At 63.2% G+C, this 26,664-nt stretch overlaps 1 protein-coding gene across 1 annotated transcript; it reads left to right on the top strand.

The window, feature by feature from the left end:
* Window positions 1–7,933: 7,933 nt before the first annotated feature.
* On the top strand, window positions 7,934–26,552 carry CDH15 (cadherin 15). Its single transcript, XM_030298551.1, has 14 exons — window positions 7,934–7,986; window positions 14,189–14,347; window positions 14,538–14,693; window positions 15,797–15,941; window positions 19,815–19,975; window positions 20,883–21,011; window positions 21,495–21,680; window positions 22,507–22,760; window positions 23,319–23,461; window positions 23,626–23,862; window positions 24,107–24,346; window positions 24,543–24,679; window positions 24,929–25,096; window positions 26,025–26,552. The coding sequence occupies exons 1-14, from the start codon at window positions 7,945–7,947 to the stop codon at window positions 26,223–26,225; spliced, it is 2,358 nt and encodes a 785-aa protein (XP_030154411.1). The 5' UTR covers window positions 7,934–7,944; the 3' UTR covers window positions 26,226–26,552.
* The last annotated feature ends 112 nt before the right edge of the window (window positions 26,553–26,664 follow it).

Below are 26,664 nucleotides of genomic sequence, written 5' to 3'. Positions count from 1 at the left end.
TGCGGCCTGTTCAAATCTGCACACGGCAGGCTGCTTTGTCTGTCCTTCCTATGTCTCAGCGCTAGGTTCTTCGGCCCTTTTATTCTTGATTATTATGTATTTTTGCTGGATTGTTAGTTAGCATTTCTATACCCATTCGTGTTTTTTCCGTAAGTTTTCTTTTTCTGAGAAATCTTGCTCTTCCCCTGTTGGGGGCACAGACAGACCGTCTAACCCCGAGCCATTTCTTCATGGGCTCCGTTTGGTTTCAACGTGTCTGCCGTGAGCAGAGAGCCCACGTGTCTGACTCCAGGGGATGGCTTGTCTTTTAGTTACTGAATGTAGGCCATTTATTGTGACGATTTGATGTATTTAAATAGACTTCATCCCGCAACCATTTTTTTTTTTAATGTTTATTTATTTTTGAGAAAGAGAGCCGAAGCAGGGGAGGGGCAGGGAGAGAGGGAGACACAGAATCTGAAGCGGGATCCAGGCTCCGAGCTGTCAGCACAGAGCCCGACGCGGGGCTCGAACCCACAGACCGCAAGATCATGACCTGAACCGAGTCAAACACTGAACCGACTGAGCCCCCAGACGCCCCTCATCCTGCAAACTCTACTTTGTTCTCTTTGTGCATTAGGAAATTATAAATTAAATTTCTGGGGCACCTGGCTGGCTCGGTGGGTAGAGCATGCAACTCTTGATCTCAGGGTCGTGAGTTTGAGCCCTATGCTGGGCATGGAAATTACTGAAAAATAATAATGGTAAGGGCTCCTGGGTGGCCCAGTTGGTTAAGCATCTGACTTCGGCTCAGGTCATGATCTTGCTATTCGTGGGTTCAAGCCCCGCGTCGGGCTCTGGGCTGACAGCTCGGAGCCTGGAGCCTGCTTCGGATTGTGTCTCCCTCTCTCTCTGCCCCTCCCCTGCTCGTCCTCTATTTCTGTCTGTCTCAAAAATAAATAAACATTAAAAATTTTTTAATTAAAAAAATAATAAATAGAAATTGAATTTCTGTTGAGTACCCTTAAATTTTTTTTCAACGTTTATTTATTTTTGGGACAGAGAGAGACAGAGCATGAACGGGGGAGGGGCAGAGAGAGAGGGAGACACAGAATCGGAAACAGGCTCCAGGCTCTGAGCCATCAGCCCAGAGCCCGACGCGGGGCTCGAACTCACGGACCGCGAGATCATGACCTGGCTGAAGTCGGACGCTCAACCGACTGCGCCACCCAGGTGCCCCCCCTTAAATTTTTTTAAATGCGCACTATAACACTCACAGTTCTTTTTCCAAGTTTGTAGTTACGCAGTAGGCGGGCCCTGTGGCCAGGATGTAACCTTCCTCCCTGCCCCTCCCATCCTGATACACTTCTAGAGTTTCAGTCTTGTTTTGTTTTGGAAACAAAAATTAATAGGCTTGTTTTTACAGCGACTGGATAAATTCAGTGATGTTTTCTGAATTTCTTGGCTCAACGGATTTCTTGTCATAAATAACGCTCGCTCACGTTTTGGCAAGCATCTCTGAGTGGTCAACCTGCGTGGCCTCCGCACGTCCGAGCCTCTGTTTTGTCGTCACTCTTCAAAGACGAGCTGCCCGGGCCCAAGCCAGCCCTCTGTATCTCTGCCTCCGGCCCCTTTGACGTTCACGTCTTCCCGGAACAGCCAGCAGACGGGGGGCCTTGCTCAGATGAGCAGCTCCGGTCCCCGTGTCCTCTCGGTTGCCTGAGCGCCGTCCACACGCAGACGCCCCCTGCAGCCATCAACGTACACTGGGGTGCCCGGCCCCGCCCCGCTGACCCCACTTCTGTGCGGACGGCATCCGGGCCGGCCCCCCCGCACCCCAGGTGACCTGCCCGGAGCTCAGCAGAGGCCTCGGTCTCTGGGCACGTGAGTGTGGTTTCATCTTGTCAGAGCGCTAGTGCAGCAGGCTCTCTAGAGAGTTCTGAATCTTGCTTTTCTCAACAGACACAGACCTTGGGCCACCGTGACTTCGTCCCAGGCAGGCATGAAACCACCGGCCAGGGCAAGGCCAAGGGCAGGGTGGGCCCCACCAGGCCCCGTGCTCAGGTGAAGACCGCCGGCGGGCCATCCACCCACATGGACACCATCACTCCAAAGGTGCGAGCGTCATCGGAGACTCAGGCAGGCACCTCCCAAAGCCCCAACCCTGCGTCTGCGGAAGCCCCTTCCCGTACCCGCCTGGAGCTGTGGCCTGTCTCTGCCAGATGCGGTTACTTGTTAAACCTCGGATTCACTGGGTACAGGTCCGGGCCTGCCCCACGGAGCCTCACTCGGGGGGACGAGGTGCTGGGCCTTGGCTGGCCACATGCCTCCTTGGCTGGGGAGGGCAAGAGCCCCGCAGTGGGGCAGCAGTGGCGCCCCAAAATGGAAGCTGAGGCCTCTCTCTAACCGAGGAAGGTGCTGGGAATAAGCCAGGTGCCCAGGTCAGGTCGGCCCCTGAGGGCCTGAGGCAGGGACAGGACCAGAGCAGGGTCCAGAGACGTCAGAGGACTTGAGAGAGCAGCTGACTGACGGGAGGTGCGTCCAGCTCGGGGATGCCGAGTATAGGAGGTGCAGGAGGAAGAGTCTGGAACGTTCTGGGGTTTCCAGCTCAGCAGCCTGAATGGAGAGTACAGTAGGGGGAACCGGGGGGCTGGAGAGAGGGCAAGGTGGGGCTCAGGCCTGAACATGCTAAGCATGAGCTGGCAGAGGGCGCTGGGCAAGCCTGGATGTCCGCCAGAGACTTCTGGGCGAGAGCAGGCGAGGGTCGGAGGCTCCCGTACAGGTGCACGCAGGCCCCCGACATCCGGGGGAGAGCCGGGAGGGTCAGGACCAAGGAGAATGGCTGAAGCGTGCCGATTCTCCCCAAAGAGGCAAGGAGGCCATCCACGGGGGACCGTGTGGTGTGGCCCGGCCTCTCACCCAGCAGCCTGCAGTCCTGGATGGGGTGGGGGTGGGGGCCTTCTGTGCCTCACACCGGCTCTGCACCGACCTGACCCTTCTGCCCCGAGTCTGTCTGCGGGAGAAGGTCGGATGGGAAGGCTCTAATGCCCTGCATCTGTCTCGTGGGCCCTGTCCCTGGAGGCCCCCCAAGACCCTGCCCCTAGGCAGAGTGCCACCACCGGCGGCCCCAGAACGAAGGGCAGCGTTGCCAGACCACACCGATCCTGTTACAGCCACGGATTTCATCTGAATGATCGTTAATGTGATTTATACAGTTATTTGGATTCTCTGCTCGCGGATTTGTCGCCAGTCCACTTGATATTGATGAGAGGCAATGGAGCCAACAGTGGCTGAGTGGAGCGGGGTGGGGGTGGAGGGGGCCCCTGTCTGAAGCCCCCACCCCTGCATGGCTCTCCACCCCCCACCCAGACTGAGAAGGTGCCAGTGGGCACGCGGCTTTGCTGGCCGTGTCTCTGGGCCTCGTGGACAGAAGGGTAAGGCACGTGAGGGACAGGTGTGCGGCCTGCAGCCCCTCGGGTGGCCCTCTGGCCTCCCCTCCCCCCAGCCTGGAAAGGACCAGCCACTAGGTGGCCTCATGTGCCTGGGTGTGTGGGACTCAGCAGGACTCAAGGACCCTGCAAACCCACCCATGTGGTGACAGCCGCGAAACAGAGCACGGAGGCCACTCTGAAGAAAGGGAGCTTATCCCGAGGTTCCACGAGACCCCGAGTGGGCGTGTGCCTCCTGGTCCCTCTGCGCCCTGCTCCTCGTGCCAAAGTCAGGTGTTACTGCCAGCGCCCAGGGGCACAGACACTGGTGAAGGAGGCCCAGCCTGGTGCGCGTGCCCTGAGGGATGTGTCACACCGCCCTGGCCCCCCGACACCGTCTCACCACACGCCTCTGTCCTGCCCTCCCCCTTCCTGCCTTCCACACCTTCCCGCCCACATCGTCCCCTCCCCTGGGTCCTCAGCACCCTGAGACTGAACGAGCAGGATGGGGGGCCCGCACACCTGCCCTAGGGCTTTGGGGTACATGGGCCCCCCGGCCTGTCTTGGTGAGAGTTTTTACTAGAGCGAGTTTTCCATCAAAACCGGCCTGGGGACAGCTCACAGATTCCTCTAAAATCTGACCATCTGTGCCCGGTAACCTCTGTTCTCTGGCTTGGCTCCCACTTAGCCCTGAGTGTGTGCCCGCATCACTATGGCCAGGCTGTTCCCCTAACCTCGGGTTCTTGAGCACTCCTGGGCTGACCTCGGGGCTCTAGCGGGGCGGCCTGACTCAGCCGACAACAGTGCCCGTGGCAGAGGCCGTTTGTCTGGAGTCCGTGCTGGCCGGGCTGCCCCAGCACTTTGCGGGGAGGAGTCCGGGCTGCCTTTAGGGCCAGCACCAGGGCCAAACAAACCTCGGGCAGGCTGCGCTGCGCGTGGTCCGGCCGTGGTGGGCGAGGGGTCTGGGCCGGACGTGGGCAGGAATCTGTGCAGGTCCCAAAGGCAGCATTCCCTCTGTTCCTCCTGGGACAGCAAGAAGGCTGAGGAGTCCATGCTGGGGTCCCTTCGCCCTGGGAAGGGGCAGCCGTGTCCAGGGTGGGGGCGAAGACACATCACCCCGCCCACCTGGCCCCTGAGCACAGAGCGGGGTGACCTCTGGGCCAGAAGCGTGAGGTCCAGCCCACTGTCCGCGCCACCCCTCCCAGGGCTTCCCTAGAGCCACACTGCCCCCTGCTGGTGCCAGCAGACATGGCAGGAGCCGTGAGGACACCAAGCCTCCCTAGCCACTGAATCCCTGGGACTGATTATCCCCTAAAGAACACAGGATACCACATCCAGTGAACCTGGGGCCACTGCGTGGCTGGAATCTCCATCACTGTTATCAGAGGTGCAGGCACGTGGCCACTGGGCAGGACCGCCACTGGGGCTGGGGACATGGAGGTCAGGGACAGCCCTGGAGGGAGGACAAGACCAGAGCCTCTGGGTCACCTGCAGCCCAACCCCGTGTAACCAGCACCCAGGTCAGGCTGTGAGTGGCTGGCTGCCAAGCCGTCGGGGCCCATCAGCCCAGGACCACACTGCCTCATCCAGGCCACCAGGGTTAGTCAGGGCCTCGGGACGCGCCCCCCCCCACACTCTGCACCCATCATCCACTGAGGAACCCCTTACGCTGCTGCCCCCCCCCCCATTAGGATTTGTTAGTGCTTTCTGACCCCTCTGGGAGGCAGCCCCAGCAGGACTGTCCTCAGCACTCAAGCCCAAGAGCCCAGACCCGGAAACCATGGAAGAAAGGAAAGCCAGTGGGCGTGCCCCCACCTAGCCTCTCTCCTTGCCTCCAGACCAGGCTCCCAGAGGTTGGCCGGGCTCCTGGCCAGGCCCCACCTGTATTGGTCTGTCACCTTGGCCTCCTCGGGACTTCTGCTCTTGCCTCTAAAGTGAGGGGCCCAGAGACAGGGGCCACCTGGTGCCTGGGCCTCGGGGACCACCATTCGGGCTTTACTGTCCTTATAGGTGGCTGTCCTCCAGGCATCTCCATGTGGGTGACCACAGGCACCCCAGGGAACGTCCACAAGGAAACTGCCCCTGCCCAGGCCGACACCTGGGGTCAGGTCACCTCCCTCTCTCAGCACCTCCGGAACCCGGCGATCCTCCGCTCCCCTCCCCTCTGTGTCCACCCCCGGTCCCCGCCCCCATCGTCCACCCAGCAGCCTGAACCCCACCCACTTGTGTGCCCTGCCGACAGGCCACCCCGAGGCCACGCCCCCCCCCCCCCAACGTCTGAGCCGCCCTTGCTCCCTGCAGGGGTTGGGGGTGGAGTGTGGACTCCTGTGGACTCCGGTGCCGCCTCGGGCGGCAGGTTAGAGTCTGGGGAGGGGGTGACCCCAGGGGAGGGGGTGACCCCGAGGGAGGCGGCAGAGCTGTAGGCTTGGAGAGTCCAGGGGGTCGGATGCCCCGAGTCCTCGGGAAAACGATAGGGCTCTTCTGGAGGGGCGGTCCCGCTTTAGGAAGGAGAGGGAACTGGTCCTGCTGCTGGGGTGGCCCAGCCCTGGACAAGGCCCCCCCATGCTTGTGCTTGGGCACAAGGGGAAACTGAGGGTGGCGGGGAGAACGACCTCCCCAAGGCCCTGCAGTTGGACCCCCATGGGGAGGATTGCTCACCAACCCGGGACCACACCCGGTCGCAGCGGCCTTTCCCCGCGCTTGGGGCTAACCCATGACCGGACCCAGCTCACCCTCCCCTTGGAGAACCCCTACCCCCAGAGGTTGTTGGTGGGGGACAAATGGCCAAGAGCAAGGTGCCAGAAGGATGGGCAAATAAGCAGAGAGGAGGGGGGTCTTACAAGGCTTTTTCCCCTCACCCCCGTTAGAGTGCCTAAGGTTAACCAGGGGACTCAGAGGCTCAGCCACCCATCCCCTTCTACCTCACCCCTGCACTAGTACCAGAAGGCAGGAGCCCCAGGCATTCAGAAGGCTGTCCCGCCCCTGTTCGGGGTCCCTAATCTCAGAGGCAGCATGGTGGTGATGCATCCACACGACTCCTGAAACAGAATGCTACGGGCACCAGTGACAGTCACAACAAAGTTTACTGCAACGAGAGGCAAGGCAAACCGATCGATCGGGACCGACACTCTTGACCGGAGTGCGGTCTCGCGGGGTACAGAGTTTTTATAGCCGACCACATCGTCTTATTATCACCTGGAAACAGAACAGAACAAAGGGTAGTTCCCAGGTGGAAACAGTTCAAACAGGCCCTTGCCCCAATCCAATCACGCGCTAATCCATCCCTTGATTGATAGGCTAAGGCGGTTATCTCTTAACCTACAGTGTTAAAACAAAGCTGTTATTTCTTAAGGCTACAGGTTAGCCCTACCCTTACAGTGGCCCTTAGAGGCTGCTCCCAGGCCCAGGGTCTCAGAGCCTGGAGATGGAAAGGCCCCCTCTCTGACTCCCCACCTCGGAGCAGTGAGTGCCAGGGACACGTTGCCAGAGTCTCCTGCAGGCAGCCTGGCCTCCTTCCAACCAGGCCAAGGGCACAGATGGTGCCACACCTGCGCCACGGCCCACGATCTGGACAGGAGAGCGGAGGACCCGCCCCTGCCACAGAGAAGACCCAGGCTCCCTGGGCATCCCCGCCCCCCCTCCTGCTCAGAGGGCAGTGTGTTAGCTCCTAGGGTCCTTCCTCCGTCCTGCGCTCTCCACCCTCCGTTACTGTGTCCTGGGCCTGTGAGCGACACACACACACACACCAGGGGCGCAGGTCTTGAAGAGGAGAGCAGCCCCAGAACAGAAGGCCACGGGGTGGGGGGGGGGGAGGACCAGGGGAGGGAGGAAGGGCTGTGGCTCGGGTGGGGAGGGCCAACCCCAGGCGAGGTCTAGGCCTGGCCTTCCTCTGTGCTAGCCCTGAGGATCCACAGAAACAGTTCAGGCGCAGGGGAGCCCCACCCCAGTGCGAGAGACTGTGACCTAAGATGGGCAGGTAGGTGCCAGTGCCCGATAGGGTGCTCAGGGGTTGCCATCAGACAAAGCCCTCAAGGCGCAGGGGAAGAGCACTAGGGGCAGAGGAAACAGCCAGTGCAAAGGCCCTGAGGCAAGAGTGTGTCTGGTGAATTCACGGAGCAGCAACGTAAAAATTAGTGGATGGACGAATCCATCCACTCTGGCTCCTAGCCCAGCCCCCACCCACCTCCGTCTTTTTGGCCGGCTTCCTCTTCTTACTACTGGACTCCCAGGGCTCTGCCGCCCTGGACAGCCGCCTCCGGACTGGTTCCGCCCCGCCCCGCCGCCCACACGTGCTGCCGCTCAGCCCCAGGCCCTGGCTCCGCCCCCGCACACGTGCTGTCACTCAGGCCCCGCCTCCCGCCGCGCACACGTGCTGCCACTCAGCCCCAGGCCCCGCCCCCGGCCTCCTTCTCCGCCCCCGCACATGTGCTGTCACTCACTCGGGGCCCCCGCCCGCGCACTTGTGCTGTCACTCAGCCCGCGTTGTGTCCGAGCAGGAGGCTGCCGGCCGGACGCTCGGCCCCCGCTCCGCCGGCCCATGGACGCCGCACTCCTCGTCGCCCTCGGGCTGCTGGCCCAGGTAAGGCGTCTGGCCGCGCGGAGTCCCTTGCCCCCTGCCCTACGCCTTACAGCGGGACGCTCCCGGGGACCCCTGGCTCTGGCCGCCTCTGGAGGACCCATGAGCTGAGGGTGCCCGGTGGGTAGCTCTGTCCAGGGCGTTCTGTGCCCCAGCGGGGTCCGGAGGCAAAGGGTATCCGTCTCCGACTGAACTGGCCGGGGAGCCAAGCTGGGTGGCCGCCCGGAGACCACCTAGCAGGCCGGTCCTTCCCCTGGAGGTGCGCCCCTCAACCCTGCCCGACTTGTGGTGAGAGCCAGGGACGGGGGGGGGGGGGGGGGGGCAGCAGGAGCACCCCAGCTGGACGAGCTGGTAGGCCGGTTCCCTGACACTCCTGCTGGGTAGGCAGGTGACCCTGGTGAGTGACCCTGGTGAGTGGAGTCGAGGGGCAGCTGCGGGCTCTGCCCTCCAGGAATCCACTCTCCCCTGGGAGTGCCCTGGGAGCCAGGCCCCTGGCACACAGCCCACACCCCCACACTCCCCCACTGGCCCCAGTTCCCTGGTCTCTCCGAGCTGGGCGAGGGGCAGGATAGAAGGAGGCGCAGACCACTGCCCCTCTCCCCACCGTGGGCACCCCCTGGGAGGGGGCCACATCTCCTCGAGTCCTGGGCCGAGTGGCCCTTTGGACGGGGCAGGCACTACTCCGAGCCTGGAAGTGGAGCCGTGGCCTGCCTTTGGGGGGCAGACTGAGTCAGGGTCACAGGCCAGAGGCCAGGGCCGGGCAGTGGTGGGGACATTGTGCATAATGGAGGACCTTATTGGCCTTATACTTGACAGGTAATGAGCTCGAGGGCTTGGCGAGTGCCCATAGGTGCTTGCTGGTTGGGGCCCAGACACTGGTGAGGACAGTCCAGTTTCCCAGCACCCACTCTGGGCTTCTTGAGTCCCCCTGACTCCCAAAGATCTCCCAGCTGTGGCTGGAAGCTGGTCAGATGCCCTCCAGTTGGACCCCTCCCCCCCCCCCCCCCCCCCCGCCCAGCAACTGGGCCTCGGGACACCCGGCACCCCTCGCTCTGGTCACCTGCACCCCTGCCTCTGGGCCCACCTGGGCCTGGGCTCCCCCAGCCCTCTGCTGGGAGGTCGCACCGTGCACAATCTTCTTGTGCGCCCTCCCACAGGACCGTGTGCCCCCACACGCTGGGGTCCACTCCAGAAGGCTCCACGCCTCTGATGCCCCCTCCCCACTTGCTGTAGGAGCAGTGGTCCACCCCCACCCTGCACCAGACCCAGTACTTTGGGCAGGCACATGACGGAGACCTGCTCTTTTGGGTTTGGGGTGACTCTGCAGCAGGGGAGGTCCTCTCCCTGGGGCTCTTGCGGAATGACCCCTGCACGCAGCTGGAGGCTTTGGAGATTTGGGGGGATCAGCCAATGGGGCTTGGACACAAGTTCTGTACTCGATGTGGCTCAGATTAGCGCATGAGGGGAGCTTTTCCTAGACCCCCCCCCGAAATACATCCGTGTCGGGGCCCTACCCACCCCTCCCCCATCCAGCTCAGCTTTCAGACTTTTGTCCTCTCCTGTCGAGCCACATGGCAGCTGAAGGCTGCCTGCTGGACATCCCTTCCTCCACCTCCGTGAGCTCCCGAGACCCACCGGCTGGCCCCGGGCGGGGCAGGGCTGGCTCAGGAGGGGCCCCAACACAGGGCTCTGCACTGATCTGGTGCTGACTGTGCCTTTGGGACAAGGCACACCCCTCCCCCGCCTGTGTCCCCTAAAATCTCACCTAGGGGGCTTAGAGTGTGTACTTTCAGAGCTGGGCCCTCGGGCCCCTCCCCGGCCCTCAGTGCCCCCATAGCTGGCCCTGCCCTTGGGGGGGCGGGAGTGGGGGGTGGCGGAGCCTGGATGATTTGGGGCAAGCTGGTGAGCCACACGGTTTCTGGAAGGAAGGTGAGGCCTTGGCTGCACTCCTGGGGACTTGGACATGTGAAGGCCCCCACAGGCAACGTGGGAAAGGCCGTGGAACAGGGCCGTGGAACAGGCTGGCGCAGGCCACGTTCTCTAGTCACGTTAATATGACAGTAGCTGGGGCGGCAGAGGGCAGCCGGCTCCCGGACCATTCTCTTCCCCAGGTGGACAGGGCAGCCCCGGAGCATAGTGGCCCTCACGTGGCCGAACCTGTCCCTGCAAGGGGGATGCTGGGAGGTGGGGGGGGTGGGAAACAGCTGCTTCTCTCACCCCCTTACTTTGGCGCTTCAGGAGACGTGCAGGGGCCTCTCTGGGCTGGGGCAACAGCTGGGCCCATTCCTGGCATGCCTGATGCCGGCCAGGCCGTCCAGGAACGGGGTGGTGCGGATTCCAGCCTGGGCAGAAGGGGCTCGGGCCTGGGAGGCTTGTGGGGGGTGCAGACCGGGAGCTCTTCCCTCCGCCCGGGCAGACCCCCCCCCCCCGCCCCGGGCCCCTGCCGCCCCGTTTCGCCAGGCTCCAGGCCTCCCACCCGCTTCCTAGATCGTGAAACCTCGAGCCAAAAGCACTGTTGGAGGGGTCTCCACTCACACAAGTGTGGGATTAACCCTGGAACCTCTCACTCGAGCTCGCGTCTGCAGCTGCGTTTTGTAAGGTTCGCCCAACGACGCCGGATGGCGTAGCAGAGCATGTTCCCTTCCCCTAATGCAGTCGCGACGCGACGGTGGACAGGGTTCTAGGAAGCTGGGCCACGGGAGCAAAAGTCCAGCCCGAGCTCAGGCCTGCTGCCTGCCGTCTGAATCTCAGCAGTGATTTTAGGGAGCCCCAGGGGCCCCTAAAGGCCAGCAGCTCCAGGAGACGAAGTGGGCCGTCCTGACTTCCCGCCCAGCCTTCCCGGTCCACGGTTTCTCTACCCGGGGTGGGGGAGCACCCAGCTCTCTTCCCAGGCTCCGGGGAGACTACGCCGTGGCTCAGAATTCTTTGTTCCGAACCCACCGTGGGCTGGTGGAGAGAAGCAGAGAGCCCTGTGGGCCACGCCAGGAAGAACGGATTCCTACAGGGGTGGTGGGGGGCTTTATTACTCACCCGCTGGGGTTGGGTGTTGGGCTGGGGGCGGGCCCCGGGGAGGGACAGTGGCCCTGGTGTCTCCAGGGCTTCCAGACTATTCTCTCGGTTCTTGGTTAAGGCAAAGGCCAGGGATGAGCACGGGGGTATCGTTGGGCCTCACTTGGGGGAACTGGGTTCGTCACACCCATTGGTTGTGGCTGGGCGTGGGAGCAGAGGGGAGCCTGCGTCCACTCGGTGGTGCCTTCTTGCTCCGCCCACATGCTGGGGGTCCGTGTGAGCTGGCTTTGTCCGTGTGGCTTCGTCCTGGCCCCAGATGTCCCGTGGTCCCCGGGCAGCTCCCAGACCCTCCCCCAGCCGGCCACGTCTGTCTTCTGGGAAGGGGGTGGTGGGAGGACCCGGGCCGGCCGGCGGAAGTGGGCTGTGGCCCGGCCCAGCCGCCCCACCCACCGCAGCCTCTGATATGGGCAGGGGGTCCCTGCCAAGGTTCTGTGGCTTCTGCTGACCTCCTGAACTTGGGCCGTGGAGTCCCAGGCTCTGCCACGACCGCACCAGCCCCGCACCACGCTGCTGGGCACGCTGCGGCGTAAGCCAAGGCCGCTGGCGGAGACGGGGGTGAGGGGCAGCCGGAGGCTCTGTGGTGGGCCGGACGGGGCAGAGTGTGTCCCCCAGCATTCCTCCGAGAGCCTGAGATCAGGGGCTAGCCCCCCTGCAGACCGGCCCCCGCCTGCGCCCCCGGTCCTGTCCACCTCCCCACACTGAGGCCGGGTGGGGACGGCGCTCCTGGGAGCGACGGAGCTCAGAAGCTGGTTTCCCTGTGCCCCCACCTCTGCTGCTCTCTGGCCGTGTGGGCTTGAGCCAGTGGCTCGGCCGCTCTGAGCCCTACTCTGGGTGGCTGTGAGACCAGACAGCGCTCGTTCCTAGGGGGCGGGAGGGCCGAGGGAGGGCCGAGGGAGGGCAGAAAGGGCTGAGACGGGCGGACGCTGAGCCCCGTGCCGCCCTCGGGATGCTCAGGAAACAGATGCCGTCCCCGCTAGCACGGTGACAGAGGCCAGCAGGGCTCCGCTTGGCGGGAACACGGTGCTGACCTGGAAGGGTTTGTGCTCTGTGGGTTTGGCGTGCCGCCCGAGCCGCCCCAGGCACTGCCGGTCTGTCGGGCTGGAGTAGCTCGGGGGCCTGGCCAGGAGCTTGGTCCTTTTTATAAACCATGTTCGCTGCCTCGCAGATTCCAGGCCCCTGCCGGTGACAGTGCCCCTGGGATTTCAGGTGAGGACGAGGAGGAGGAGGAGGGGGACGATTCCAGGCCTGGGGACCCGGCTTGGGGCCACAAGGAGAGCTCAGCCGTCATGTGGATGTTACTGCTGTTTTGCGAGCAAAGCGTGTGGAAAGCGTTGTGTGCTGGCCCTGGGCGGTGAAGGTGCCAGGGAGTAGAGCGGAGGGTTCCACGGGACGGCAGCTGGCATCTCCTTCCTGCCCCTGTCCCATCCCACCCAGAACACCCCCCTCACTCGTCCCTGACGCCTCTCTTCTGAGACCACGAGACCGCCCCGTCCCATGCCCACTCTCCGTGGACTGCGAGGCCCCAGACGGAGGCCGGGGGGTGAGCTCACGGTATCGAGGAGGCACAGGGCAGCCAGGGAGCCACCCTGTCCACCTTAGCTAAAAGGGAGCGCCTTCTCCAGAAGGACCCAGGGCCTGGAGACCCTGGGTGGGGCCAGAGAGCTTCTAGGGTCATCCCTAGAACACAGAGGGCTGGCGTCTGGGAGGCGGTGTCCACTCTGCATGCCCCCAGCCAGCCCGTCCTGCCTTGGGTTTGGGGGAGGGCAGGGCAGGGGGCAGCTGCCAGTGTGGGGGGGGCGGGGCCCGAGCAGCCTCAGAGGCTGCCTTCTCCAACCCCCAAAGCCAGCTGGGTCCCAGCGCGTGACCGAGCCCCTCCCCCAGACCCCACCCCAGGTGCCGCCATCTCTCACCAAATCCAGCGGGACCCTGTGCCCCTGGACCAGAGCCCCTGTGCCCAGCCGGCCACAGTGCCCGGTCCCACACTCAGACCAGCCGGCACCCTGTTGAAGAGCCTGGCGCGGAGACCAGGGCCGGGAAATTCGGGATGTGTTTGTGCTGCCAGCCCGTCCCTGACTCATGGGACAGTGCCTTTTCTGGGCCTCGGTTTCCCCACCTGAACTGAGAAGGTGGGGCTACCTGTGGTCACTACAGGGAGCGGCCAGTGGGTCTCAAGAGACTTCTGACGGGTGTCCTCCTCCCACCATGCTCCCTGATGGCCCCAGTTCTGAGCCCAAAGGCTGGCCCAGGGAAGGGCCTGAGCTGTATCTACATGCCCCCACCCGCCCCTGCGGAGGAGGGGGTGAGCACGGCTGCCACGTGCTCCCCGTCTTCCCTTGGCAGCCCCCCGGCCCCCCCCGAGTGTGTGGAGAAAGAGGAGGGAGCACCCCCAGGGCCCTGAGGATCCCGGGAGTAGTGGTGTGAACCCTACCACTGGCCCCGTGGTTGGGAGGAAAGCAGGGGGTCGGCACCCGGTGTTGTGGTCCCGTTTCAGCCCCCGGGGCCCTGCGAACCCCCCGGCAGCTGGGCCAGTCTGCCCGGTGAGGTCGGGTAAGTTTGCAGGTCCTGCTGAAACCCTGGAAACGGGCTGAGCCTCCAATCCCACAGAGCAGCCTGGAGAAGCCCCTTCCGACCCGCCTGTAGGGCCTCCGCGAGCACCCGCTTCCGGGAAGCGTTTGTGGGAGAGGGCAAGGGTGGCCACACCCTGTTAGCCACAGCCTTCTCCCACGAAGTGTCCCTGGGAGCCTCCCCCTGGCAGCTGTTGCCAGCAGCTGCCTCGTTCGTCACTCTGGCTCCGTCTGCCCCCTGAGCACCCCGTGCTCCCCAAGGCCCGGTGCCTGCGCCTCCCTCGGGCCACTCCGGGAGGAGGTGGGGGCCCGGCAGCCTCGCTTTGGCCGGCCGGTCAGGGAACATCCGCCAGGCCTGGGGCAGCTCTGGCCGCAGGGGCTCCCAGGAGACGACAGGGGACACATGCAGGGCTTTGGGGGCTCCAGTCTTGGGGTGTGGCTGCGGGGTCTCCCAGGACCACGAGCTCAGGGCTCTGATGGGGGCCAAGGTGATGGTGGGTTCACTCTTCTGCGGCCGGGCTCACTGGGGTTGCGTGCTATGTAATTGACAGCTAATTGTGCCTTTGTTGCAGAGCCTGGGCCTGTCATTGGGGGTCCCTGGGCAGAGGAGGCCCAGTACCCTGTACCCCTGGCACCGGGCACCTGCCCCAGGCCGTGTACGAAGAGCCTGGGTTATCCCCCCCATCAGTGTGTCCGAGAACCACAAGCGTCTTCCGTACACCCTGGTGCAGGTGAGGGGGGCACAGACGGGGGAGGGGGTTGGCCCTGGGGGCAGAACAGGGGCTGGGCTGTCCCTGGAGGGTCCCTGAGGGCAGCACACCTTTGGGGTCATAGGCCGAGCTGCTGGGGAGTCCAGGCCAGGAAGAGGGAGGGACGCTGCCTTTTGGGGTACCTCCCCCAGCCGGGCTCCTTTCTTGGCAGATCAAGTCCGACAAGCAGCCACTGGGCAGCGTCATCTACAGCATCCAGGGCCCCGGTGTGGACGAGGAGCCCCAGGGCGTGTTTTCCATTGACAAGTTCACCGGGAAGGTGTTCCTGAATGCCATGCTGGATCGGGAGAAGACAGACCGCTTCAGGGTGGGGCCCGCTGTGGGGAGCGCTGGCAGGAAAGGGGGGGGTGGGGCTCCCGCCACCACCGGGCTCCTGGTCTCAGGATTGGGACTTGAGGGCACATGTCCTTAATTGGTAGGTGCAGACAGGGGTTTGGGACTATAGGACCTGCCTTCCAAAGAAGATGTTCAGGGTTCTGTTCCCGTTTAACAGATGAGCATGAGCGGACTGAGGCCCCATGGAGGCGGGGCTCGGTCCTGCCCGGGGAAGCGGCACTGGGCAGCCCCCAGCAGAGCCGTGGGCAGCCTCCCAGGAAAACACCACTGGACGCTGGTGTCGTTTTGCCCCAGTTTTGCCCCCAGCCTGGCCATGTGTGGTGGGGGTGGGGCGTTGTGCAGAAGCCCACGGCATGGCACGTCCCAATGGCAGGTGTCCCTTGACTCTCCGGGGAAGGTGGCACGGGATCCCCCCGCCCCGGAGGCATGGGATGGTGAGGCCTGAGAGAAGGGAGCAAGAGGCCGTGGAGGGGGGAGGAACCTGACTGTCCACAGAGTCCGGTGTCCTGCCGAGCCTGGAGTCTCCAAAGGGTTTTGAATTTGCCCTGGAGGAGGAGGCTTCTGACTTTGCTTCTTCCGTGCCCTGAGCGTTCTTCATCCAGACTTTGAGAACGAGCTCTTGGTTCCCTTACACAGGGAGTTATCAGACAGAGACCACGGTCCTACCTGGGCACCATAGCATGCCCGCTCTCCAGAAGCAGGGAAGTGGCTTAATTTCCGTTTCACGGGATCATTAAGCTCCGAGAGGAGCCTGCACCGATTAGCAGAAGGGACGGAGTGGGAACGCTAGTGAGACTGTGGCTTCGGTCGCACACGAAACATACCTGTGAGCTTCCCGGCAGCCAAGGCGAGAGAGGAAGCGAGGCGCTGCCCTCCCTTGCTGTGGGCAAGCCGGCTGGTGGCAGGGAGGTCTCACTGCTGCACACTCGCCCCACCCCATGCCCCTTCTCCCCCGTGTAAACCGGTGTCCCCGGCGGGACACCGGGTCTGCACTTGCCGTCCCTTTGCACGGCCTGGCGGGGGCCACCCAAACTGGCGGAGCACGGCACCAGCCCTTGCTCTCCGCTTGGCTAGCTGAGGGCCTTTGCTCTGGACCTGGGAGGAGCCACCCTGGAGGAGCCCACGGACCTGGAGATCGTGGTTGTGGATCAGAATGACAACCGGCCCGTCTTCAGGCAGGAGGCGTTCAGCGGCCGGGTGCTGGAGGGAGCGGTGCCAGGTGAGGCTGGGGGGCTGCGGCGGGCGTGGGGGGCTCTGAGTCCGCCACAAGGCCCGGGGCGACTCAGCAAGACTTTCAGTGGTCCTTCAGAGCGTCCAAAAATAAGCAAGCGGACTCTCCAGGGGTAGGGAGTTTGCAGTCACTTCCCGTTTCAGTGTAAGTTTCACACCCCAGCGTCTTCCGAAAAGCAGTGAGGGTTTATGGTGGCCGAGCTGGGACGGAGGCTGCTGCTGCACTGAGGTGAAATCCACACGAAACGGGACTGACCGGTTAAAAACGGACAATTCCGTGGATTTGGCACCCTCCCCATGATGCCGTAAGCCTGCTTCCAGAACACGTCCATCCTTGTTTCTCAGCCCTACATCTCGATCTCGAACAAGGCACAACCTCCTGTCCGGACGGCCTCGCCCGCCTGACCTGTTCCAGGCAGGAGGGACCTTCCCGCTCTGGTCCCAGGGGCTTGAGTCCAATCCCAGGCCAGCCTTCCGCCTGAGAGGCTGGGAAGGGCGGACTCGTGGGAGGTGCTCCCACACGTCTGTTTATTTCACCTCCTTCTTCGTGTTTCAAGACTCAGAATGACCTTTTTTTTTTTTTTTTTTTTACTTCTTTTTGCATACTTTCAGACTTGCAAAAAAGCTAAAAAGAATTGCAACAGAGTTGTGACGTTGATCATGTTTGCGCCTTTGTGGATTATCTGCTTGTTTCCACCATTAGGTTGGGACGATGGTCCCGCTCCACCTCCTAAGCTCGTTCCCCTCCGTCTGGAGCGGTTCTTTAGCCGTTAGGCGTTCCTGACCCTGATGTGGTTTTGTTTTTTTTTTTTTTCAAAAAAGTTTTATTGCGCTAAAAACACACGTTAGTGTTACCATCCTAACAATTTTTAAGGGGACCGTTCAGTGGTGTTAAATACATTCCGAACGTGGGGCGCCTGGGTGGCTCAGTCGGTTCAGCCTCAGACGTCGGCTTAGGTCACAGTTCGTGGGTCCGAGCCCCATATTGGGCTCTGTGCTGACAGCTCAGAGCCTGGAACCTGCTTCGGATTCTGTGTCTCCCTCTCTCTGCTCCTCCCCTGCTCGTGCTCTCTCTCTCTCTCTCTCTCTCTCTCTCTCTCTCTCCCAAAAATAAACATTTAAAAAACACATTCATAATGTTGTGCGGCTGTCCCCACCACCGGTCCCCAGACCCTGGCTCCCACCTGCTTTCCACCTCTGTAAATCTGTATACTCGAGGGACCTCGTGTAAGTGGAACCTTCTAGTATTTGTCGTCCGTGACGGCTCATCTCACGAGCACAAGCATCCAGCTTCTTCCGTGCTTAGGATCTGCTTCCCTTGTAAAGCTGGGCAGTAGTCCGCTGTGTGGACAGACCACGCTTCACTTGTCCGTCCTCCCGTAGATAGATACTTGGGCAGCTTCCGCGCCTTGGCTACCGTGAGTGATGTTATGGACGTGAGTTCACGTTCCCGCTTTTGGTTCCTTGGGGGATAAACCCAGAAGTGGAGTTGATGGATCACACGGCGATTCTGTGTTTCATTTGAGTGACCACCGTGCTGTTTCCACGGCGGCTACACCATTTCACACCCCACCGGCCACGCGTGGGGCCCCATTTCTCCGTGTCCTCGCCGACACTTGTCTTCTGGTTTTTCATGATGGCCATCCCAGTGGGTGTGAACTGGTGTCTCGTGATGTGGGTTTGCGTTTCCCTGACGACTACTGATGTCGAGCACCTTTTCATGGGTTTTGTGGCCATTTGTATATTTTATCTGGAGAAAGGTGGATTCAAGCCCTTTGCCCATTTTTGAATTGAGTTGCGTTTTTGTTGAGTTTTAGGGGTTGTCTATATATCCTGGGTAGTCCTTCACAGAGACACGATTTGCAAGTGTTTTTTCCCGTCCTGTGGGCTGCTTTTTACCCCGTTGATAGTGTCTTTTGACGCAGAACATTTAAAAATGTTCATGAAGTGCAGTTTGTCCGTCTTCCCTTTTGTTGCCTGTCCTTTGGCGTCCCGTCCAGAAATCATAACCAAATCCAGTGTGGCGAGACTTTTGCCCTCTGTGCTCCTCCAAGTTTTACAGTTTCAGGCCTTACGTGTAGGTCTTTGATCCGCTTGGGGTGAGTTTTTGCGTGATGGTGTGAGGGGAGGGTCCAAGTGCGTGCTCTGGGCTGGGGACGCCCGGTTTTCCCAGCGCCGGGTGCCGAGAAGACCGACCTCTTCCCCCTTGCACGGTCTCGGCACGCTGGCCGGAAGTCGTTTGGCCACCCGTGCGAGGGTCTGTTCCCGGACTTCCTGTCCCACTGGCCCGCGCGTCTGTCTGTGTGGCCACCCCACGCTGCCGTGATCCCCGTACCTTTGGGGTGGTTTTGAAGGCAGGCGGTGTGAGTGCGCCCGCTGTGCTCTTGGCTGTTTGGGTTTCCTGGAGGTTCCATACGAGTTTTAGGACGGTTTTCCTATTTATGCGAAGAAACTTGTCCTTAGGGCATTGGTGGAGACGGTACCGAATCTGCACATCACTTCGGGCAGTGCTGACATCGAACAGCGTTGACCTCGCAGTCCGTGAACATGGGACGTGTTTCCGTTTACTTGGGTTTAATTTCTTTCCGAAGCGTTTGTAGTTTTCACCGTCCAAGTGTCACACCTCCTTAGTCCTAACACTGACGTTCTGAAGCACTCACTCAGTTATTTTGAAGAACATGGGTTGTCCGGATGGGGTTTGTGTGGTTGAATTCAGGATTTGCACTCGGGTAACACAGTTCTCCTCAGTGTGTCCTATCAGGAGTGTGTGTCCCGTTCCTGGAGATGTGGACTTCGATTTGCCTTGTTTAGGGGGTGTCTGCCGGGCTTCTCCACTGTGATTTTTTTTTTTTTTTAGTTTATTATTTTGAGAGAGAGAGAGTGCAGAGGAGGAGGAGAGGGAGAGAGGGAGAGAGAGAATCCCAAGCACGTTCTGCACGGTCGGCACAGAGCCAGACGCAGGGCTCGATCCCCTGAACCATGAGATCATGACCTGAGCTGAAACCGAGTCAGACACTTAACCGACTGAGCCCCCCAGGCGCCCCTCCACTGTGATTTCTCCATTTTCCCCCTGTAATTAATAGGCATCTTGTGAAAGATCCTCTGCGACTGTGCTCGTCCTCTGTTTCTCCTTAAACTTCCATTCCCCAGTGTGAGCATCTGCTCGTGGTCCTTGTCTGGGTCCGTTCTCCTAGGGGCGGGGGCGGTGGTTTCCTACTTCCATTGTCCCTTCACCCTTTGTCAGCGGGCTTTCTGCCCTGTGGACGTGTGTCTGCGGATGCTATTTTTGTTTCTATGACTCTGGACCTCCGGAGTCTGACTCGTTCGGTGGGTTATCGTCCATTACAGCCATTGCTCTGATGCCCACATTGTCCGTGTTTGGCCAACAGGAGGCTCGTCAGACTGGCTGCCGTTCGGCCCCGGCAGCAGAGAGAGCTGGGAGACGTGCTTCTGTGTGCAGACACGAGCGTGTGTGTTGTGCGTGTGTGCACGCGTGTTGCGTGTGTGCTGCTCACACCTGTGTTTGCACGTGTCTCTACTTCTGTTAGTTCGGCGTTCCCGCCGGTTCGGAGCTGGCCCGCTTTCCAGCTGGTTCCCCCCGTCTGACCCCGCGGGCTCTCAGCCCCTGCTGGACTGTCTCCGTGTCTGGGGGACACAAGTGTCAGCTCTTGATCGAACGTGTATATCAGACGCTCTTGCTTCCTCCTCCAACCGGCGCAAGGCAGACGGCTTAAATGTTCAAGTTCGTACGGACCGATGGGGGCCTGGACCTGGCACGGTGGGCCACGGACGGCGAGGCGTGTCCTGGGGCCAGGGGTTGGCACCCACATGTGTCCTCCCTGCTCGTCCCTGTCCTCACCAGGCACCTACGTGACCAGGGCCGAAGCCACAGACGCTGATGACCCGGAAACAGACAACGCGGCCCTGCGGTACTCCATTCTGGAGCAGGACGGCCCCCAGCTCTTCAGCATCGATGAGCACACGGGGGACATACGCACCGTGCAAGTGGGTCTGGACCGCGAGGTGAGGCTACCGCCATGAAGGCTGGGGGCCAGGGCCGCCAGGGTTGCATCCTTGCCCGTCTTCTCGGCGCCCTGAGGCCCATGGGGCGGCTCATTCCAAGCTGGGCCCTCCGCCCCAGCCTTGCCCGCCCTACGTGCTTCCCCCGACGCGGTGGAAGGGAGCCCCCGCTTGCTGTGGATACTCCCAGTGGCTCCGGACACAAACCCAGCTTGGGACACCCGCGTCCCGTGGCTGCTCGTGGGTTTGGGTCCGAGGAGAGCGGGAAGGGCCCTCCGTATGGTGCCTGGCCCTGACGAGTCCTGCCGAAAGCCTCCCCCGCCCTGGAGCCCGCCAAGCCTTCGGGCTTCCTGGCACGGGGTAGGCCACGCACCTGGCCCCACACTGGCCGGTCGTGCTCTGGAGTAACAGCCACTCTCTGTCCTCGCACACTCTTCCTCCAGCGGGACCCCTGCTGCCGCTCACAGCCAGGCTGCTGCACAGCTTCGGCACCTCCAGGAAGCCCTCCTTGGTTTCCCCGCGGCTACTCACACGGCTCTGTCTAGTCACTTGCTGCATCAGGTGGCCTTCGTCGGTCCCGCTTTCTGCCACTGGAAGTGGCCCCTCAGGGCAGGGACCCAGCTTGTTGGTTCAGCTCCAGCGTGCTGTGGTGTTCCGTGAATGCGTATCCAGCTCGACGCCTGGCCTCTTGCCCACTCACGGTCTGGGCTGGCAGTCGTGTTGTCAGACCCAGAGGGCCGGGCGGCACATTTTGCCCCAGAGCTTGGGAGCAAAAGGCCGGGTGTTGGGGCTTGTGATGCGCACAGGGCTCTCCCGTGAGGCCGAGCCCGGTGCTGTCTGCTCGACGCCGCCCCCCACCGGGCCCTACGGGGCCACCGGGGACCCTGACTGCGCATTGCTGTGCCCCCAGGTGGTCGCCGTGTACAATCTGACCCTGCAGGTGGCAGACATGTCTGGAGATGGGCTCACCGCCACGGCCTCAGCCATCATCACCCTTGAGGATGTCAATGACAACGCCCCTGGGTTCACCAGGGACGAGGTACTGCCCCCGACCACACCCACGCTGGGGACTGTCCTTCCCTCCTCAGGCTCCCGACAGAGAGACAAGGACTTGTCTGAGGACAAGCACAGAAACCCAGGTTAGACTGGTGGCTTGTGCGCACGTAGACACAGAGAAGCTCGGGGAGACCCTGGGGGGAAGCGTCCCCCCCGAGACCCCTCGGTGGCCCTCGGGCAACAGGAAGGAGCCTTCCCTCCGCCCCCGCCGCGTGGGACGGAGCAGCCAGCCCCAGCCTCCGGGACAAGGCGGCACACAGGGCGCCTGGCCCGCAGCTGAGCCCGCGGACAGGGCCTCATGGGGACCCCTGGGGGGCCGCGATTCCCAAGGCCACAGGCCCGGGAGGCTCGGGGGGGGGGGGGGGGGGCAGCGGAGTCAACAGGGGGGGAGCAGGGGTGGGCGTCCCCCCGCGGGGCCACCCCCGCCCCCGCAGCCCCGGCGGTAACGAGGGCCGGGCTTCCGTAGTTCTTCATGGAGGCCACGGAGGCCGTCAGCGGAGTGGACGTGGGGCGGCTTCAGGTGGAGGACAGGGACCTGCCGGGCTCCCCAAACTGGGCAGCCAGGTTCACCATCCTGGAGGGCGACCCCAAGGGACAGTTCGCTATCCGCACAGACCCCAAGACCAACGAGGGCGTGCTGTCTGTGGTGAAGGTGAGTGGGGTGCACGGCTTCCCCAGCTGGGGCCTGGCTTCTGGACCCGAGCTCAGGGGGCCCCCGTTTGGGGCAGAGCAGAATGCTAGGGGACCCGGGAATGCTGGGGTTCTGGGCGCAGGCCACGCCGACCCCGGGGCACGGGGCCGGCCACAGCCCGGGTGATATTGATGGAGTGCTGCTTCTTCCGGTGTGGGGTGCCGTGTAGACCCTGTGTCAGGCGGGTCTGAAGCCAGGAGACGGCAGCGGGAGACACACGCACACACGGGTGCAGACCTGCTTAGATGCTGACGCACAAGGAGCGTTACTGCAGGAAACGGGGGTTTGCAGGCCCAGCGGGCGGGGAACTCAGGACCCGAATCTTTCCTCTAAAGGAAAATCTCAGCTTTGTTCTCGACGGCTGTGAGCTACGGACGAGCCCCACTCAGGTCATCCGGGACAATATTTAAAGTCAGCAGGTGGCAGAGGTTAATTTAACCCCAGGTGCCAGCCCCCTCTGCGTGCCCGGACGAGCGTTGCTTGAGTCACCAGGGAGGATGCCTGACCAAGTGACGCACGAAGCTGGTCACACGCCGCCTAACAAACTCATTCTGAGTGACGAGTAGCTGTCATTTTTATGTTATTCTTTGCGGCTTTTGGTCCTGAATAATTTTTATTTGTGCAGGGCTAATGAGGGACAGGGAGAGTAGGGGCTGTGAGGAGAGACTGAAGGGGCCGCGGTCCCACTGTGGGGGCCTCGCCCTGCCCCGTAGCCGCCTCCGGGCACGTCGAATGTGAGGGGGGCCCGGAGTCCTGAGCGACCGCCCCCCCGGTCCCCCCCCCCCAGCCCCTGGACTACGAGAGCTGTGAGCAGTACAACCTGAGAGTCGCGGTGCAGAACGAGGCCCCCCTGCAGGCGGCCGCCCCCAGGGCCGAGCGGGGCCAGGCCAGGGTCAGCGTGCGGGTGCAGGACGTCAACGAGGCGCCCGTGTTCCAGGAGAACCCACTGCGGACCAGCCTGCCTGAGGGGGTGCCCCCGGGAACCCCCGTGGCCACCTTCTCTGCCCAAGACCCTGACACGCAGCGGCTGCAGAGGCTCAGGTGGGGGCCGCCGGGGTGAGGCAGAGGGGGCCGACGGCCTCCTTTGTCCGCTGCCCAGCCGGGGCCCGGAGCACGGTGGAGGGTTCCCGTCAGAGCCCTGGTCGGAGGGTAGAGGGCACGTCTGTCCGTGTACAGCCCTGAGCATCCCTGGGGCCTCGAGCCCTGTGCATACGTGCGTGTCGGCGTGAACTCGTCCCAGCAGGCCAGGATGGGCGCTTGCTGGCCCACCGACGCCACCCGGTCCGTTCCAGTGAGCTGGTGTGTGCCGGCCGGCCCTTCGTGTGTTGGATGTCCCCCCGGCCCTGGCCCTATGGATCTGTGTCTGTCTCCACGGTGCCCACATGCTGAAGCCTGGCCCTGGGCCTCACCTGCCTTCCCTGAGCCTCGGTTTCCTCATCTGTCAATTGGGACAGAAACCACCAGCTCAGGGCAGTTGGGGGCCTAGCTTCAGAGGTGCGCGCGTGCACGCGTGTGTGGGAAACGTATGTTTCTGTATGACCACACCCCTAGGGGTCCTGTGTCTGCTCAGGGTCACTCTGTCCCCTCCTCGGCCAACAGCTACTCTAAGGATTATGATCCAGACGACTGGCTGCGGGTGGACGGAGCCACGGGTCAGATCCAGACCCAGCGAGTGCTCAGCCCAGCCTCGCCCTTCCTCAAGGATGGCTGGTACAGGGCCATCATCCTGGCCTACGACGATGGTGAGCGCCAAGCTGTGCCTGGGCTCCGGGGCTCCCGGACCCGGGCCGGGCATCCTTGCTGCTGCCCGAGGGCCGAGAGCTGCACGTGCCGCGGAGCCGATTCTCGGGTGGGCAGTCTGCCCCAGCAGGGCAAGGAGCCCACCTGGCCTACCTCCCGCCTGCAGCCTCCCCACCCAGCACGGCCACCGGGACCCTGTCCATTGAGATCCTGGAGGTCAACGACCACGCCCCGGAGCTGTCCCCGCCATCTGGTAGCGTGTGCAGCAAGCCAGATCAGGGTTCTGGCCTTCTCCTGGGGGCCACGGATGCGGACCTGCCCCCCCACGGGGCTCCCTTCCACTTTCAGCTGAGTCCCCGTGTCCCAGAGCTGACCCGGAACTGGAGTGTCAGCCAGGTTAACGGTGAGTTTTTCCAAACACCGGCCCGCGGGTGCAGCCCTGAGACCTGGGGGGCGCTCAGCACCATGGTCCTGCTGGTTCCCGCCGCATCCTCGGGCGGGGCAGGAACTATCACGCCCAGCGGGAGGATGGGGAAACTGAGGCCCCAGGTCTTGGGATCCTCACCCACCAGGCCGCTTCTCGGAGCAGCGAGGGGCAGGGCGCGTCGGGTTGGGAGGCCCCTGCTGACCTTGGGCGCCCTCTGCAGTGAGCCACGCGCGCCTGCGGCTCCGGCACCAGGTCCGGGAGGGTCTACACCGCCTCAGCCTGCTGCTCCGAGACTCCGGGCAGCCGCCCCAGCAGCGCGAGCAGCCCCTGAACGTGACGGTGTGTCGCTGCGGCCCGGATGGCGCCTGTCTGCCGGGGGCCGCTGCCCGGAGGGCAGGAGGCGTGGGCGTCAGCCTGGGCGCCCTGGTCATCGTGCTGGCCAGCATCATCTTGCTGCTCTGTGAGCGCCCGCGACCGGACACCTGCTGCCCTGACTCCGCCTCCTCGCAGGCCCCGCCCCACCTTAGCCCTCCCTCCTCCCTCCCCCCCCCCCCCCCCCCCGCAGGCCCCATACCACCCGATCCCATGCCCCACATGTCCAGACCCGGCTGGATGGCCGGGCACCCACCACCTCCTATCTGTCCCCTCCTGCCCAGTGCTCGCCCTGCCGGTCGCCCTCGTCACGCGGTCCCGGCGGCAGTCAGGGGACAAAGGGTTTCTGCACGGGCTGCAGGACGATCTCCGGGACAACATCCTGAACTATGACGAGCAGGGGGGCGGGGAGGAGGACCAGGTGAGGGGAGGGCGTTGGGGGAGGTAGTGGTTTAGAAATGCTAAGCGGTTGGAAGGGTCCCTGAGAGCCTAGGCCGTGGGTCCCCCTCCAGCACCCCTCACCCCACCTTCAGGAGGAGGGAGTGTCCCCCTCAAGGCCTCTTCCCTTCCCCCGCACCCCCCTCATCCCACCAGGGTGCCTGGGACCAAAACCCCTGGGATCATCACCCTGTGATTGATCGGGGCTGAATTCTGCCTACTGTGTCCCCAGGATGCTTACGACATCAACCAGCTGCGCCACCCAACAGAGCTGGCGGCCTTGTGCGCTCCCCTGGGACGGCCGCCACTGCGCCGAGATGCCCCGTTCGGCCGAGTGCGCCCCCAGCCACCCCGCATGCTGCCCACCAGCCCCGCTGACATCGCTGACTTCATCAATGATGTAGGTGTCCCTGGAGGTGTGCAGACAGGGGCAAAGGCACGGGGACACGCACATAGGGGCTCCCGCCCACGCCTCTGTGAACCCTCCGGACGCGCACCATTTGTGGAGAGTGGGTCCGTCGCTGGGGACCCCAGCTGAGCTTCTGGGGAACCCCTGACCATCTGAGAGCTGGGTGAGGCTGGGGAGGTGCAGGGGACCACAGGCACAGGTCCCCTGGAGGAGGAAGCTGCCCCCCACCCCCGCCCCGGATCGCGCCGAGCCTGGTTGAGCTGGGGTGGGTTGGAGCTTGCTCTGCGGCACTTTCCACTGGACCCCGATCGACAAAAGTTAGCGTGTCCCGAGGCTGAGGGTGCAGCTGTCAGTCGCATCCCGGAACCACAGTTATGTGCGCACAGCACGGCGACTTCTCGCGGTCAAGGCGGGGGAGGCTCAGAAGGCAGGCGGCCCGGTTGGATGGGCTGTGGGGGAGCAGAGGGTGCCGCCTGCCGGCCTGCCCGACGCCACACCCGCCCTCAAGCACTGGCCTCGATTCAGAGGAAGCCCCCTACAGATGCCTGGGCAGGGGTCAGGCCCAGGTGCAGGTCCCGGTTAGGAGGGCGTGTGACCCTTTGGGTGAGAGGACGGACGGAGGTGGACGGGACAGAACCCTTTGCGGAATCTTTAAAAGGCAGAAACGGGGGTCTCCCCGATGGGATGTTAGGAAGCCTCACGTACCCCAGCCCTAAGGAAGGAGAGCGCCGCCCAGAGGGAGGTGGGGCGGGTCTCCCAACGGTGCCCGCACTCAGGGCTCTGCCCCTCCCCCTCCTCTTCCCGCGGGGCTGGGGGCGGGGCTCCCTCCTCGGGTCTCGGGCTGAGCGGGCTGCAGCCTGAGCTGGGGGCGGGGCTTGGTGCCGGCAGGGATCCTGAGCTCTCCCGGGCCTCTCCGCAGGGCTTGGAGGTGGCAGACAGTGACCCCAGCGTCCCGCCCTATGACACAGCTCTCATCTACGACTACGAGGGGGATGGTTCTGTGGCAGGGACGCTGAGCTCCATCCTGTCCAGCCTGGGGGACGAGGACCAGGACTACAGCTGCCTGCGGGACTGGGGCCCCCGCTTCGCCCGGCTGGCTGACCTGTACGGGCCCCCGTGAGGGTCGGAAGAGGGCCAGGGAAGGGTGGGGGGCTTTCTGATGCGGACCCGCGTGCCCTGCTCAGGGTACAACCACCAGACACGGACGGCAGACGTCTTTCCGAGGACAGGCAGCCTGGCCTCCAGGCCCGGCTGACCTCTGTAGAGGCAGCCAGGGGGCCCCCAGGCCCTTGGGCAAGTCTGCTTCTCCCAGGGAGGACAGAGACCGGGGGACCCAGCGCCCGGAGAGCGGGAGCCGACAAGCCTGGCGTCAATCAGCCTTCCCCCACCTCGCCGGCCCCCAGCGGCCTCCCACTCATGCCCCCCCCCCCACTCCTGAATTAAAAACCTGCCCTTCTCTCCAGTGCCGGTGGCGCGGTCCGGGCTGCCCCCCACGGGGGGGGGAGAGGGGGGTTAGTGGGCCCACCGGGAGCCCCCTCCAACCCAGGGCGCGCGGCCCG

Source organism: Lynx canadensis, chromosome E2 (genome assembly GCF_007474595.2).
Source record: "Lynx canadensis isolate LIC74 chromosome E2, mLynCan4.pri.v2, whole genome shotgun sequence".
NCBI classification, from domain to species: domain Eukaryota; kingdom Metazoa; phylum Chordata; class Mammalia; order Carnivora; family Felidae; genus Lynx; species Lynx canadensis.
Note: the sequence above shows the minus strand (reverse complement) of the source record. Positions and strands in the feature narration are given on the sequence as shown.